Raw genomic sequence first — 15231 nt, 5'->3', positions numbered from 1 at the left:
ATTTTCAAAGCTGAAAATAAGTAAGGAAGGTATCGTTCATTGTGTGTGGCTTGAAATTCCAATATGTGGTCCTGGCACATTCCAGATTGTTCAAGTACTGCATTGTCCCCACTCTGGAATCTGCACAGCAGCAATTCTGAGAGGTATCTAGATGCCCTAATGAACAACCTCTTAACTATGAACCAGCAGTGTGCTTGCAGCTGTCCAAAAAGCCAATGCAGTTCTAGGTATTGGATAGTAACACTTGGTTTATACTGCACTGGAATATTGTGTCCAATTCCGAGATACGATAAAGCATGTGAGGCTCTAGAAAGAGTGCAGAGAAGAGCAACCAAGATGATTAAGGGACTGGAGGTTAAATCCTATGATGAACGGTTGCAGGAACTAGAGATGCCTAATCTAAGAAAGAGAAGGACTGGGAATGACAGGATAGCAGTCTTCCAATATTTGAGGGGCTGTCACAGAGGCATCGACCTATTTTCCAGAGCACCTGAGGGCAGGGCAAGAAGTAACAGATGGAAGATGATCAAAGAGAGAAGCAACCTAGAACTTAGGAGAAATTTCCTGACAGTAAGAACAATCAGCGGAACAGCTTGCCCTCAGAAGTTGTGGGGGCTTCATCACTGGAGGTTTTCAAGGAACCTTTGTTCGGAATAGTATCAGGTCTTGGACAACTATTGGAGTAGCATAGGGTCTTCTGCTGCAGCAGTGAGTTGGACTAGAAGATCTCTAAGACCCCCTTCCCACTCTGTTAATTCTAAGCGCATTCTAATTAATTTCTAGGTCACGTTCATAGTCAGATTTATGATTTATTTGTGAATTTCCGATTAACTTTTTCCCCCTTACTCAAATGATTTTTAGTTGTTTTAATAACGATCACCCAAGAATTGCTGTATTTCAAATTGTAGATGTTTTCCATTTTCTAAAGGATTTTCTGACAGTTGCAGTTTAGGTGACCTAAGCTATCCAAAGTACGGTTAAATGTCTTAGCGGTGATTCTTTTTTTGGAGGGGGGGAAACGGGGTGGTTGGTAATTCATAGCTGCCACTGTAGAAGCCTTGCTCTAAAGAAAATTTGTTTTCTTTTTGTGGTTCTTTCTGCAGTAGAAATCTGAATAACAATGCCAATTACTGGCTTTGTAGCCTCTACTGAAAATAAAAACGAAAATCACTGATGCCCTGGTTGCAGCAAATTCAATCACAATTGCCGATGAGAGCAAATCAACCTTCACCCTCCAAAGAAAAATGGGGAGAGGGGAAACTTGGGGTATAAAATGGATAATATGAAATAAAGTGACACATGCTTTTTTTTCCCCAGACAAATTGACAGAAGAAAAGGGGTTTACCATTTCTCCCCCCGCCCTTTTTTAAAAAATTGCATCTATTCTTTTATGATTCACTAAATGCTAAACTTGTTACACTGCAACAGCAAGATGGAAAACAATCCATGTAAATATGTCTTGTTTTGCCACCTAATGTAAAGCAGTTAGGTTGCTATGAATGGCATTCTGCTTTCCAGAACTGGGTTTTACAATTCCGCTAAAAGCCAGGATGCTAAACTTACTTTATTTGTACTTCCGTTAAGTAACCTCGTTCGTTTTCATAAATAGGTATCGCATTTTCCCTTCCTTCTGTCCTACACATTTTGCATTAAAATCTTTCTCTTTTAATGCCAATTCAATTTTTATTCAGCCTTTGCCATTATATGCCCACCCTTTTTAGAGAGCTATGCAATGAGGCTGTTGTACCAATGAATGTCAGTACTCAATTTTATTGACACATCCTTGATATTCTCTTCACCAATTAAAAAGCATTTGAATTACAAGACTTCCTCTTGAGTCCCCTGTTTCGGTTAGTCTATAAAATATTACTGTTTTTTTTTAATAATGTCTAATTTAGTAGGAGAATCCAGCTGCCTGCTTAACTTATGTAGGCCTTGCAAGCATTACAGTTATTTATTGTTTGCCTCACCAGATCAAATAATTGACCCAAATAATTCCCCCCCCCCCCGGTCTTGGGCGTTATTATTTCTGACCTCAGTTTTATTGAACTGAAAGTCAAGGGAAGGCAGAAACACTATTAGAGACATAAGTACTTTTTTTGGCTTTCTGCTCAATCTTACTTTCATTACCTTTTTTTTTTTACATTTTACTAATTAAGAACTTAATTATATGAAAAACTGACATGCTCCAAAGGAAAGTACCAGCCTCAAATGTCAACTTTATAACAATTCTCACAAGCCCCTCAAAAGAAATGTTAATTAATTCTAGCCCAGTTTGCACCACTTTGAAAATCTATAGTATTGCATTCCTTTTTGAAATATTAACATGGTGAATAATATTCCCTTAATTTGTTAACTTTATTTTCTGCATCTTAAGGCAGTCCCTTGTTTTGGCTGAAAGTTTAATGGAAGTTTGCTCTGACAAAATGTCACCTTCCTGGTTTCACCTTCTTGGGAGCTGTCAGTCCTAGCTGACCAATTGAAAAAGCTGACAGTTGAGTCAAAATATAACTATCACTTATTTTTCTATTTTTGGTGCTAGGTCATCCAGATTTTGGCTAGTATTTTTCCTCCCCAACTAGTAACAAAATTGTCAAAGAAATCACTTATATAAACTGCTTTTACTGATTCATTTGAGGCTTAGAATTATTCTGGAAACCTTGTCAAATGTAGCATGGAAGAAGATGGACATAAAAAGTAATACTGTGCAAATCCAGGTCAGAATATAAAATTGTTCTAAAGGATAATAACCTTTTTAAAGGCAGCATGAATTTAGTATACAAGAATAAAATACGTTCTATGAAACTTGTGGATTGCTTGATCAATATGATACAGTGTGCTACACAAATGTGATTTATTTACCACTGTAGGGTGGGGAGAGAGAAGTAAAGAAAAAAAAGGAGAAATAAAACTTCCGTAAAATCTATACCAATTTTTAAAATATAGACTTGACCAAAAAAAAGGGGGGTCACGTGACCATTTTATATGCTTGGAAACCTCTTCGCATTGGTGGCCGAGAGCTCTGCAGTCATGTGTTTGGCTTTGCAAACTTCTCTGCTGGTTCCCCAGAAAGTCAATGGAGAAGCTAGCAAGGAAGGTTGTAAGTTTTAGACTGTTCCTCCAGCCCGGGAGAGATTTCTTCTTCCTCTGTGCATTCTCCTTGGCACTGGAGGAACTGACCTTGAATCTGTCAAAAACATTAACGAAGGTCATTATTCTGAATCTTTCAGAATGCTGGTGCTCACTAGTATTTTTTCCATCATTTCCACCTTTCCGGAGGGAAAAGGGTAATCTAATCGGGCAAGTCCCTACTTTTGTTCTCATGTAATATGTTGGCTTGTGTGAAATGAAAGTAGAGATGATGTACCCATTCGTTTTAGAGAGATACCCATCTTGCATGTATCATATATGTCAGAAAAAAGCATTCATATTTTGTACATTATTAAATCATGGCAACAGTTCATCACAGTAGTGTACTTCTATTGGCATTACTTCAAACTTTGGTTTAATATTTATTCCACTTTTATATAAAGCTGACACATTGTTTTCTTTTACAGCTAGTCCATGTCAGTATTAGGATATCTAACTATTAATAGCTGGCTTAGTCTTAAAAGAATTCATTTTATAAATGCTTTTCAAGTTTTTAAAAATAAGTCTGGATAATATTATTACAGGTTATGTTGTATCTTATTCCTGAGAACAAATTTATTCTTAGAAATAAAGTGCTTAGCCATTTGAGAAAACAGATAGCGAGCAACAGTTAAGCTAGCATGAATTATCTAGCGAAACAAAATCTATTTGCCACTGTTTAAGTTAGCAAATTATTTGTTTTTTTCAGATTTCTATCTCTCAGTTCTTAAATGTAGTTATCTTTGGAGCAGTTGTTTACATCGAGAGAAAAATATGATGGTGTTTGTATGCTTGGTTTTAACATTTCATTTAGGGAATGATCAGGCAGCATTCCTTGTCAAGAATGGTTGAAGCAATAACTGATCTTTAAAGATTATTTGTACTATTATACTTTGCAACTATCCAGGAAAAAATATTTACAGAAATATTATTCATGTACAGCATATTGATTAAATAAAAGGTTAGATAATAATGTTGTAAACTGTACACTTTCCAACCTGCTATCCTTCAAAGTTATTTGGCGTCAACTTTCACCCTAAATTATAATTAACACTAAATTAGTATATATTCCATAATTCCATATTGTCTGGACAGTACTGGATAATATATTAGAATAAGGTTTCCATAGATCAATTCTAGTTGTATATGAAATTAACACGTAACAATACTTGGGTGTGCAGGAAGATCTGGATTAGTTCATTCCAAATGAGAGAGGATTAATTAAATAAACAGTTTTTTGCCATTACCCAATGAGATTGAGTTTCTCTTTTTATTCTTTTATACGTAAATAGAATTTGCTTTGCTTTTTTTCTGCTTTGAATTGCTGCTTTATTTATGTGGCCATGCAGTTTCATTGGATAGGCCAAAGCTGTCAGGATATTTTATCTTGAATCACAAATGACATGCTCGCTATTTTAGTTGTGCCCAAGGTGCTTTTTTCAAGAGGCAATTGGACTTTCTGGTTTTTCTTTGAAGACGTTTAGCTTCTCATCCAAGAAGCTTCTTCGGCTCAAGTCCAGTTGCCTCTTGAAAAAAGCACCTTTGGGACAGCCATAACCTGGATGACTGAGAATCTCCACAGGTATTTTAGTTGTGCTTTTCTAGATATACTTGTAGATATCTAGAAAGAACTCAACATTTGGTGAATCCAATCTTGTAGTTTTAGATTGATAATGCAAAATTAACCAGTGAAGTTAACAAAATACATCTTTTGATTTCTTTCTCTTTTTCTTCCCACAAGGAACTACTTATCTTTTTACAGAATTTGCCTACAATGCACTGGGGAAACGAAGATATCAGTGTTCTCCTCGCTGAAGCCTACAGATTGAAGTTTGCATTTGCAGATGCTCCGAACCATTACAAGAGATAAACAAAATAAATAAATTACAAAGTGTGGCTCTGATTGTGACGTCAAATCAGTTTCCATATTGTGGTTGTGCTGGCACACAATTGTCTACAGTTTCTATATTACTGTTGAGCAAGAAGCTATTGGATTACCAAAGAAATGAGAGTACAGGCCTGGGGAAAATCTTGCGTACTTAAAAAAAAAAAATCTTGTTCACTGATTTAAAAAAGTTAATTTTATTTTCATTATGGTCCTTTTTTCCTTTGGTAACTGAGTTACTATGTGAATGAATAAAGTGTGTTGTGTTCATTGGGATCTTATGACTGATTGTGTTGTCTCCATCAGTTTTATTCCTAGTCAATTATGTTCAATATTTTGATGGAAGTATTTTTTGGTGTCTGAGGTGCATGCAAGCTAATAAGAATAATCAGTCTCGCATTGAAAATGAGTGCAAATAAATTAGGCAAGGAGGTCATGTAGAGGTTGTTGCACACTTATTTTGTTTGCAAACCCAGGATATTTAACTCCTTTTAAGAGAAAGTTTGTTTACACTGTGAAATCCAGGAGTAGATTTTTATGGAACACAATATTTAAAACTTGAAAATAACGGCACATGTGTGGTCAGATAAGATCCGTGGACATTTTACTCAACAGTGTGCAGATGTTTACTATGTTATTTGACTTTAGAGTTTCCAAAACATATTGACTATAGAATAGGAAATAAGTTTGGTTGGCCGTAATGTATTACTAAGCTAATGGTTTAAAACCTTTATGTGCATGTAGATCTTTTAGTTTCAACATTTTCCTAATTAAAATATTACTTTATAGATGAAGAATATATTTTGATGTGATACTGCCTTACATTGAATTTATAATATGATGGGGCTTGGAGTTGCAGTGTACTGATCAGGTTTAGAAAATTGGACTGATGAAGTCTCCTCAAATGTACTCTCTTGCAACCATCATGCAGAGCTCTTGATTAATTAAGAGCCAATTTATATTTTAAAAAGTGTATGTTTAGCAGCAACTTATGGAAGGAATTCAGTGAAAGGACTTTGTTAGTAATATAAATGATTTGGCTTTCTAAAATATTCACCAATCATTAATCTTTTGAAGCATCCAATTTAACAGATTCAAGCAGTTAATGTTTCCACTGCAATATATATTTTTAAGCAAAAAGTGATTTATTCTTTAAGACTGTATATCTAGCATACAATGGACTGAACCAAGTGTTCTTGGTCTTTGTATAGAGGAAAGGTTATTGCAAAAGTAGCAATGATACCAGTATGCTTCTAGTATACCAGATTTGTTAAATATGATCTATGAAAACCTCTTTATCACTCATATCTTCACTAAGTCCTGAACCATAAATGGAATAAGATAATACTAGGAGCTCTTCAAGTGTGCCTTTAAGTCTTTATTTGAATGCCTTAGTGTGGTTGTATGTGTTGACTTCCTTTCTGTATGGATAGATGCCAAAATACATGATAATTACAGGCAATAGCACTATTTTTTTCTGGCCTTTCATAGGCTGCACAGATGTTTTAAAAGTTTCTTGTTTAAAGATATTTTGTTCAGTGGAGCATTTGCCATATTCTCTTTCTGATATTGTTTTATGCATTCGGATTGTGTTGGGCTATATGATTGTGAAACATATTCCAATTCCACTTGAGTTCCTCATTTTCAAATGCATGCCTTTTAACAGCTTTATTGAACAAAGCAGAGTAGTTCTGTTACTATTGTAACACAGACGCACAGTCACAAAGAGGATATAATTTATGAGAGCTTCCAGGTCAATACTGATCTGAAGGGGCTACATTAGTGAGGAATTACGCCATCCCTTTCTATTAAGGTATCTCTGTTAATTCTAATCCTATCACCCATCTACTAATCTACCATGCAAAGTCATTCACAGTCAATGTATTCCATGTATTTATATTTGTATTTAATTATATAATGGAAATAATATTTAGTTTTTTCAGAATTTCCTCCCCTACCCCCAGCTATGTTTGTAAGGCAAAGGGAGATTCTTAGCCACAAGGGTTAAAGGTTTCTTAAACATAAGGACACTTTAAAGTTCAGTGCATTATTATTTTTAATTTGTCAGGTTGTGTCAAATAAAACAAATTAACCTCCCCCCCCCCAAAGGAAAAACAAACAAACAAACCAGCTGAAATGCATTGGGAGGGAAAATTGTATGAATCGTTAAAAAAAGGAAAATAAGATATAGAGCACATGGATTTGTACTTTTTAAATTGTATAATATGCATAGGAATTTCTCTTATGTAAAATGGGTCTGTGTTAAATGTATTAGGAGAAATGAAAAAAAAAGTTAATTCCATTTGATATGACTTTCAGGCTTTGTTAGAATCATTATTGCTTCTTCTTCAAAACTGAATAATATTCCATGCTGTGAAAAAGAACAACTTGAGTACATCAGAAATAAAGGAATACTCTGTCCTCCAATGTTGTTTTATTAAAAAAAAAAGAGGGGGGGTATTTAAGACAGCTGATACCACTCTGGCCATAGGGTAGATTTTCTGTGTACTTATTTTTTTTTCCTTGAAATTGTGTTTTGATTTCTTTGTATAACTCAGGAAAAGTTGCCATCCCAACCAGCTGTTATATGGAAAAAATATTTCTGCCACTTTTACATCCCTTTGTTAAAATTTTGAATTGCTATCTAATATCAATATTCTTCCATTTAAGATTTACTAACATAGAAAAGATATTGGAACAATTCAATAATTTAGCATGATCTGTAATGTTATATTGAAGGCTTAAAGTCCTCTTGTCATAAATGCGATATTAAATGTACAGTGCATATAAACAATTTCTATCTATAGTATATGCTTAGTAATGTAAATAAAAACAATGTACTAAATATGTAAATATAAAATATGAAAGATACAACTATCTTGCAATCACCTGTACATCTCAAATATACTATAACAAACTAGTTGCACTAGTCTTTAATTTCATATGGAAAAGCCCATAGATTTGTATTACATCAATAAAATGTAATTAATACCCAAGATTTTGTATATGTGTGTCTTATATAATTTTTGGAACTAATAAATATTTCAAATGAATACATCTTTTTATGTCAAAATATCTAGGTATAATAGAGGAAATCTTAAGGATTTTGAAATTATTTTAATGGTAAATGATTGTATGATGAACACAAAATCCATTTGGATTTTAAATGTACATGCTGCCAAGTACATAAACATTACTAGGAGAAAGAGAGAGAGACCAAGGTATTTCAAAGCCACAGAGATAATGGTAAGATTTCAGGACTGACATCAAATATTGACCTTGTGTTTCTCATTTTTGCTCATACAATTGAGGCAATGCAATATATCTTTAAAAGCATATTTAATGAACTATAACTACTCTTATATGTGTTTTCCTTTTTACATAACTATTCTTGTCTCACAAGGCTTTTAAGAATTAAAAAAAATAGGTCTTAGATGGCTGAAGGGGAAAAATATGGCTTCATGTTGAATATTGCAAAAATGAGATGATAGTATTGATTTACTCCAGGTGAAAGAACAAGATTTTAAGTTTTAAAGTGTGTTTTTTGTCAAATTCTACCCAATTCCTTTCTCACCCAGCTCTTTTGTCATTCAGTAACCTTCCTTTATAATAGCTGTACAGATTATACGTCTATTCTGTAAAGATCCTTTTCATTTAGGGATTTTTGCTTTAAGTGCCCTTCAGAACAAACAAAACAACATAAAACACGCTGGCAAAATGGTATGTGGAAAAGGACACTGTTTTCCTTTGATTGTCTTATCATTGCAATCACACTGCAACTACTGATTCATATCATATTTGATATGAATTGTTGTAGAAAATGTTTTTTGGGGAGGTTGTTTTCTTATTAAAGTACTGGAGACTTTCTCCGCTAAAAGAACATTTTACAGAAATCATAATAAATTAATCCAGCTTTGCATGGAGCCCTGCAGAGAAGAATCAAAGGAGATATATGGGTTTATCAAATTCTAAGGAGAAAATAATAACAATCATTTACTTGGCTTTCTTCATGCATATGATTTATTATTTCACTTTATAAACCTTGTTTATTAAGAATCAGTGTACTGATAGCACGTATCTCTACGGCTAAGATAATGATAGTAGTCTTTCAATTTCAAATTATCTCGTGCCCATTAACCAGCAGGGTCACATCAAGGAGGTCTGCAGAAAGTGTGGATTTATTGAAGAAGAAGAATTCTGGAAAACAAGCTTTTTTATTGTCTGACGGTTAAAGGAATATCTGAGAAGCTTATTCTGATATATGTATTTCATCTAGGTGTTTATGTTTTTAATATATATCTTCTGAGATTTTAAATTTCTGCTGGAATATTACCAAACAAAGAAAAAAAGAATAAAACTGGAGCAAAACAACCTAGCATAACCTCCATATTGTGGCAGGCACTGAAAAGTATAAAACAATCTAGCCAAAAACTCAGATTTCTTGGTCCAAAAGCAAACAAAAATTATGATAGGGTAGCAATTTTAATGTTGACCCCAAAATTGGACATATCTCGACCCTCATTCAGTCCAAAACTTTATTATTATTAATTTTGGATGGCTTTAAATCATCAAAATGAAAAACAAGGGCTGCTAATATCACACTTTGGGGATACTTGTATAACTGATTTATTGAGGTGCAGATGGCCAAAATTAACTCTCTTAAGAGGAGTGAACGCACCCACCAATGCAAATATCTGCCACACTACTTTCAGTTCCATAGTGATTTTATATTTTGTTTGGAGTTAAGCAACCTGCAAGTTTTACACACTGTGGAGCAATATTCCAGGTTCCTTTTGTCCTTCTTAGGGCCTGGTGTTCTTTTATTTGTATGATTCAGAAAAGCAGAGCACAAGGATGCATTAACATATTCTCTAGCAAGAGGCTGCAATAATTCTGGATGGCATCTCTCCATTTCTTTCCAACTTTGGTCATTGCTATACTGTTTCCTCAGGCTCCTTGCTGTGGCCCGATCAAAAGATGAGAGAGATTGCCAAGGCTGGAAGGTAATTACCCCTCCTGTGTTCCTTATGAGCAGCCCTAGGATTCTATCGATGAAACTTGCTAACAATGAAGTTGTATTTTATGCTTGCCAACTATCAGCACTCTGGACAGAAACCAAGAGATGGCGAAAGTCAGGAAAATCTGCCAGTGTCTCTTGTGCGCCCGCTACGCTGAATAATTAAAACAATTTAATTTGAACAGCTTCCATTTGCATTCTCTGGCTTTCATATCTCATATTAAGAGATTGCACCAGGCAATGAAACCAAAAATGGATTTTCAAGTCCATTTGCGTTAATCTGTTCCACTTTTAAAAGTCAGGCTGCATTAAGACATTGGATTTCTTGAAGATCGTTGTGAGATGCAACTATCATGCTTCCTCCTGGGAGTGCAGTACAATGCAGAACATCTAATTTAAGGCATTTATTCCTATTATCAACAAATATATTTTAGTCCTTTGGATTGGAAAAACTATTATTTATTGTTTTTGTGTTTTCTGTCTGTCTACCAAAGGTTCCTTTATTATTTTCAGTAGCTGATTAGAAGCATTCACGCCCATTTTCTAAGAAGCCCCCTGAATCATTTTATTGTTCAGCAAACTGTTTCGCTGGGTGTGGCAATTGTTGTTGGAAAGTGAGGATCTGTGATATGTTAGAGAATATATGGTTAATAATGGGACAGAGTAGGCCATGTGGCATCAAATCTATTCAGAACATTCACAAACACATAAGATAATTCAGGAGGAATATGACAATGCAGGATTTGGTTTACCTGGCACTTCAAAAAAGAATTAAGAAAGCAAATCTGAATTTAAATAAACTACAATTTAAATTGTACACTGAAGCAAGTGGGATGCTTTACTCATTCTCTGTCAAACATTTTTCAGTCTGTTTCTACCATGTTTACAATGTTACTCAAATATGTTCTTTGGGTCTGTTTCTGTTTTGGTTTTTGATGTTCTGCATCAAACATCTTCCACTTGGGAAATTACTATTTAAAGCATATTTAAATAAATGGTTCCTTTGATGATACTCTTCTAGAGAATTAATTTTTAATTTAAGCTAGTCTATTATCTTTAATTTTTTTAAAAATAGTTTCAGGGTTCTTGGGATAAATCCGGCTTTCCAGAAAACTGCTCATAATGTGTTAGTCATAACTTTTGAGGCTTTTCTCATATGTTTGAACTTTGATGTTATTTAGCTTGGGATAATTTCTGGACCCATGGCTACTATGACAGTCACAATATTATTGCCATCATCATGATAGACTGGCTGAAAAAATGCAGGTGATCAGCATCAAATGCAAAGAAGGTTGATAAGAAAAAGGATAAACAGCAGTAGCTCCAAAGAGTAGAAGAAGGAAAACAATAAAAGAGTGATAAGAGAAATAAAGAAAAACTCTTAAAACAGCAAAGCTACCCAAAAGAAAGTGGAAAACGAAATAGGAAACCACCTCTTAAAAGCTACAGCAATGCTAATGGATTGAATCTTCTTACCTTGGAATTTGCACATTGTTTTTCGAAACAAAAACTAATCATTGAGTGACCCTTGCTGGCACTAATTAGTGTTTACATGCTGGCTGGAAAATTCTGGGAATTGAAATCCACCCATTTTTTAAAGTTGACAAGGTTGAGAAACATTGATTTACTAGTTATTGCCACCGTCCTTCAGCATTTCTTATCCTTTGGCAGGTTTAATTCAAACTCCACAGCAATCCACATATCTGTGGAGTTCTCTGAATTGAGCTGTCACTAGAAGGAAGTCAATATTCACAATGCTTCACATGTAAATTTTAATGGGTCTAAGTCTACATGGAGGGAAGTAAGCAGTGGGGTGCCATAAGGTTCTGTCTTAGGCCCAGTACTCTTCAATATCTTTCATTCATGACTTAGATGAGATAATAGAAGGGGAACTTAACTAATTTGCAGATGATACTAAGCTGGCAGGAATAGCTAACACCCAAGAAGATAGGCTCAAGATCCAGATGGATCTTGACAGACTAGAACACTGGGTCCTATCTAACAAAATGAAATTCAATGTAGAGAAAAGTAAAATCCTACACTTAGGCAAGAAAAACCAAAAGTACACATATAGACTGGGTGAAACGAGGCTCAGTAGCAGTAACTGTGAGAGGGATCTTGGAGTCTTAGTGGACAACCAGCTAAATATGAGCCAGCAGTGTGCAGCAGCAGCCAAAAAAGCTAATGCAATCCTAAGTTGTATTAACAGAGGGATACAGTCAAGATCAAGGGAAGCACTAGTACCACTCTATAAAGCCTTAGTAAGACCACACCTAGAGTACTGCATCCAGTTTTGTTCACCACATTATAAAAAAGATGTTGAGACTCTAGAAAAAAGTACAGAGAAGAACAACCAGGATGATTAGGGGACTGGAGACTAAAACAACGAACGGTTGCAGGAACTGGGCTTGGCTAGTCTAGTGAAGAGAAGGACCAGGGGAGACAGGAGAGCAGTCTTCCAATATTTGAGGGGCTGCCACAGAGAGGAGGGGGTCAAGCTATTTTCTAAAGCGCCTGTAGGCCAGACAAGGAACAATGGATGGAAACTGAACAAGGAGAAATTTAACCTGGAAATAAGGAGAAACTTTCTGACAGTGAGAAGAATCAACCAATGGAACAGAAGTTGCCCTCGGAAGTTGTGGGAGCGCCATCAGTTGATATTTTCAAGAAGAGATTGGACTGCCATTTGTCAGAAATGGTGTAGGGTCTCCCGCTTAGGCGGGGGGTTGGACTAGATGACCTACAAGGTCCCTTCCAACTCTGATTATCTGTTATTTGTTAAATTAGGTTTTTAATTAGATAGCACAATTGTTTTTGTCAGTCCTTAAGTTTTATTACTTTAACCATAATGGTTGAAGTTTGTCAATTCATAACATTTCTCTCAGCCGATAGCTTGATTGAAAGCTGTAGTAAATGAATAATCACAGACTCACCTTCTTTTGTAGTGTGGTGCTTTACAAGTATTCTGGGACTGTCTTCCCCAAAACCCCAGCAAGGCTGGTCTTTGGGTGAGAATGTGTTTTACTCCCAAAACATCTGAAGGGTGACAAGAAAAGGAAACTTGTTTTAGCACATTGGTGATATAAACTGAGATCAGTTTTAAATGAAGCTCGGATGGGGTTTTACTAATTTCACTCTGTGCAACTTCTTACTCTGTTAGAATTCCTTCTTTCCATTCATTTATTTTTGGTTTTATATACCAAATCTTCCATTTGCTGACTTCTCTCAGAAAAATAACACAAATTCTGCTCCCTTTGGAGACCTGAACTGGTTAAATTATTTAACGTGGCAAGGATTTGAACATCTTTTAAAAGGAGAGAAACATGATCTTAAATCAATGGCCTGGAGTTTTGCAGTCAACGAGATTGTTCCTCTGTGTCTTCTCTTTCTCACTGTAAGGGAGGGAGGAGAAAGATTATTTCCAATGAAGATTTGGAGGCCGCACAGGTAGATGCTGACAAGGCAGCAGTTATTCTATTTCTATTCTATTTCTACAGGCTGCAAATCAGTTTAGGTAGCTCAATGTGCTATGAAAAATATGGTGCTTTGATTACCTTGAATCATGTCTATCAATATGAATTGACCAAATTTGGAATAGAATCAGAGCTTAATTCAAGATCTCAACAAGAATGGTGGTGGTGTGTGTTTATTCAGGCTTTATTTGAATGAGGTTTTTGTTTTTGTTTTTTTGAGGTTGTGTTGGACTTGGAGACACGTGGACCTATTGGTGGCATTGATATCTGCCTGCCTTTTCCTGGTGGGCTTTGATGACCACTTTGAATTGGAAACCTAGCAAGGTTGGTGTCATTGCTCCTCTCGGACTCCTTCCTTTTGGACTCCTCCTTGGGCTGCTGGCTTTGAGAGGGTGGAATGATATGATTCCCCAGTTCCTGCAGACTTATATCTATAGCAGGGAACCTATATGCAGGACTAGTTGGAAAAAGTTTGCCAGGAGATGGGGTTGTTATCATTCTATCTTCTATGGGTAGCAATTAATTGTTGGTCAGTGTAACACGAGTCTTCGCAATGATTTTTTGCTTTTGACATTTGTTTCATGGAATATATATTTATTTGTATTGTTTTAATTGTTTTGATATTTTATGCTGCACCCCATCTAAAGCCATTTGTTGAGATGGACAAAATAAAATAATAGAGAATTAAAAGTCTTAAGACATACATGGACACATTTGTAGAGGAAAAACTTATAATTAGAGTTAAATAGAAATGAAATATCAGAAGTATACTTGTGATCATCTACTTAAGGATTAAATATATGCAAAATAAGTACACACTTACAACAGCAGCAATTAATTATAGCAAAACTACTCTACCTTGGCTAAACTAATTAACACTTGTAATGGAACAGTATACCATTGTCTATATTCATGTACGTACACCCAAATAAAATTAAATATTTCTTCTAATTATTTTTAACTCGATTTCTTCATGCCAGAAACTTTCAGGATTTCAGCACCGTACCTAGATAAATATAAATGTTCCCCTGTTAATTTTTTTGAACATTGCAACATTTTATGTAAGAAAATATATGGAGGTGGTATTCAGAAACCAGCTGGAGAGAACTTCAATGCTAACTGCATCTCCACATGGTCAAAACTAGTTTTTAGTTCATCAGAAAAATGGTAAGAGTGTTAAAATATCATATGTAGTTTCTTCTTCCTTTAAATTGATGAAAAGATAGTTAAAACATTATGATGATTCTACATGGGTAAGTGGACTTTTCAACTCCAAAACCATCAAGATTGATGGGTCACAAAACACACATGTACAAATACATCATATATTTATTAGTGTTGAAAAGTGTCAAAATGCCTTTCCTTCGAGGATTTGATTTTCCCTCTGGGAGAGCTCCGGCGCAAGGATACGGACAGCTGCTTGAAAGCTGGATCTTTTTATTATTCAGGAAGGCGGCGGACAGCGAAAAGTCTGCGTTCCTGGGCTAGCTAGATTCTTATGGTAAGTCCCTGGTTTTTTATACCCTTTTCTCCCTTTGTGAGTTGAATGTTTGTATTTGTGCTTAATGTTTCAAATTCTGTTTGAGTTTGTCTTTATTTCTGCTGGAGGGCAAACTCCACGGGGTGCGGAAGGCAAACTCCGCGGGGTGGCCAGATTGTATTATCGGTTTTTCCTAATCTCTTTTAGCTTTATAATGGCTTTTTCATATTTGTCTTGTGGCAATCTC

At 35.3% G+C, this 15231-nt stretch overlaps 1 protein-coding gene across 2 annotated transcripts in view; it reads left to right on the top strand.

Annotated features, from left to right (window-relative positions):
• The window catches only part of TBC1D22A (TBC1 domain family member 22A), a 111294-nt gene extending 103284 nt beyond the window's left edge, over positions 1-8010 (top strand). For both annotated transcript variants that reach the window (XM_026677657.2, XM_026677656.2), the window contains exon 13: positions 4871-8010. In XM_026677657.2, the coding sequence (XP_026533442.1) occupies positions 4871-4999 (129 nt within the window). In that variant the 3' untranslated portion in view covers positions 5000-8010. The remainder of the gene's footprint in view (positions 1-4870) is intronic.
• The last annotated feature ends 7221 nt before the right edge of the window (positions 8011-15231 follow it).

Source organism: Notechis scutatus, chromosome 6 (genome assembly GCF_049901735.1).
Source record: "Notechis scutatus isolate UNSWTSFEM ecotype Mainland chromosome 6, rNotScu1.2, whole genome shotgun sequence".
NCBI lineage: Eukaryota > Metazoa > Chordata > Lepidosauria > Squamata > Elapidae > Notechis > Notechis scutatus.
Note: the sequence above shows the minus strand (reverse complement) of the source record. Positions and strands in the feature narration are given on the sequence as shown.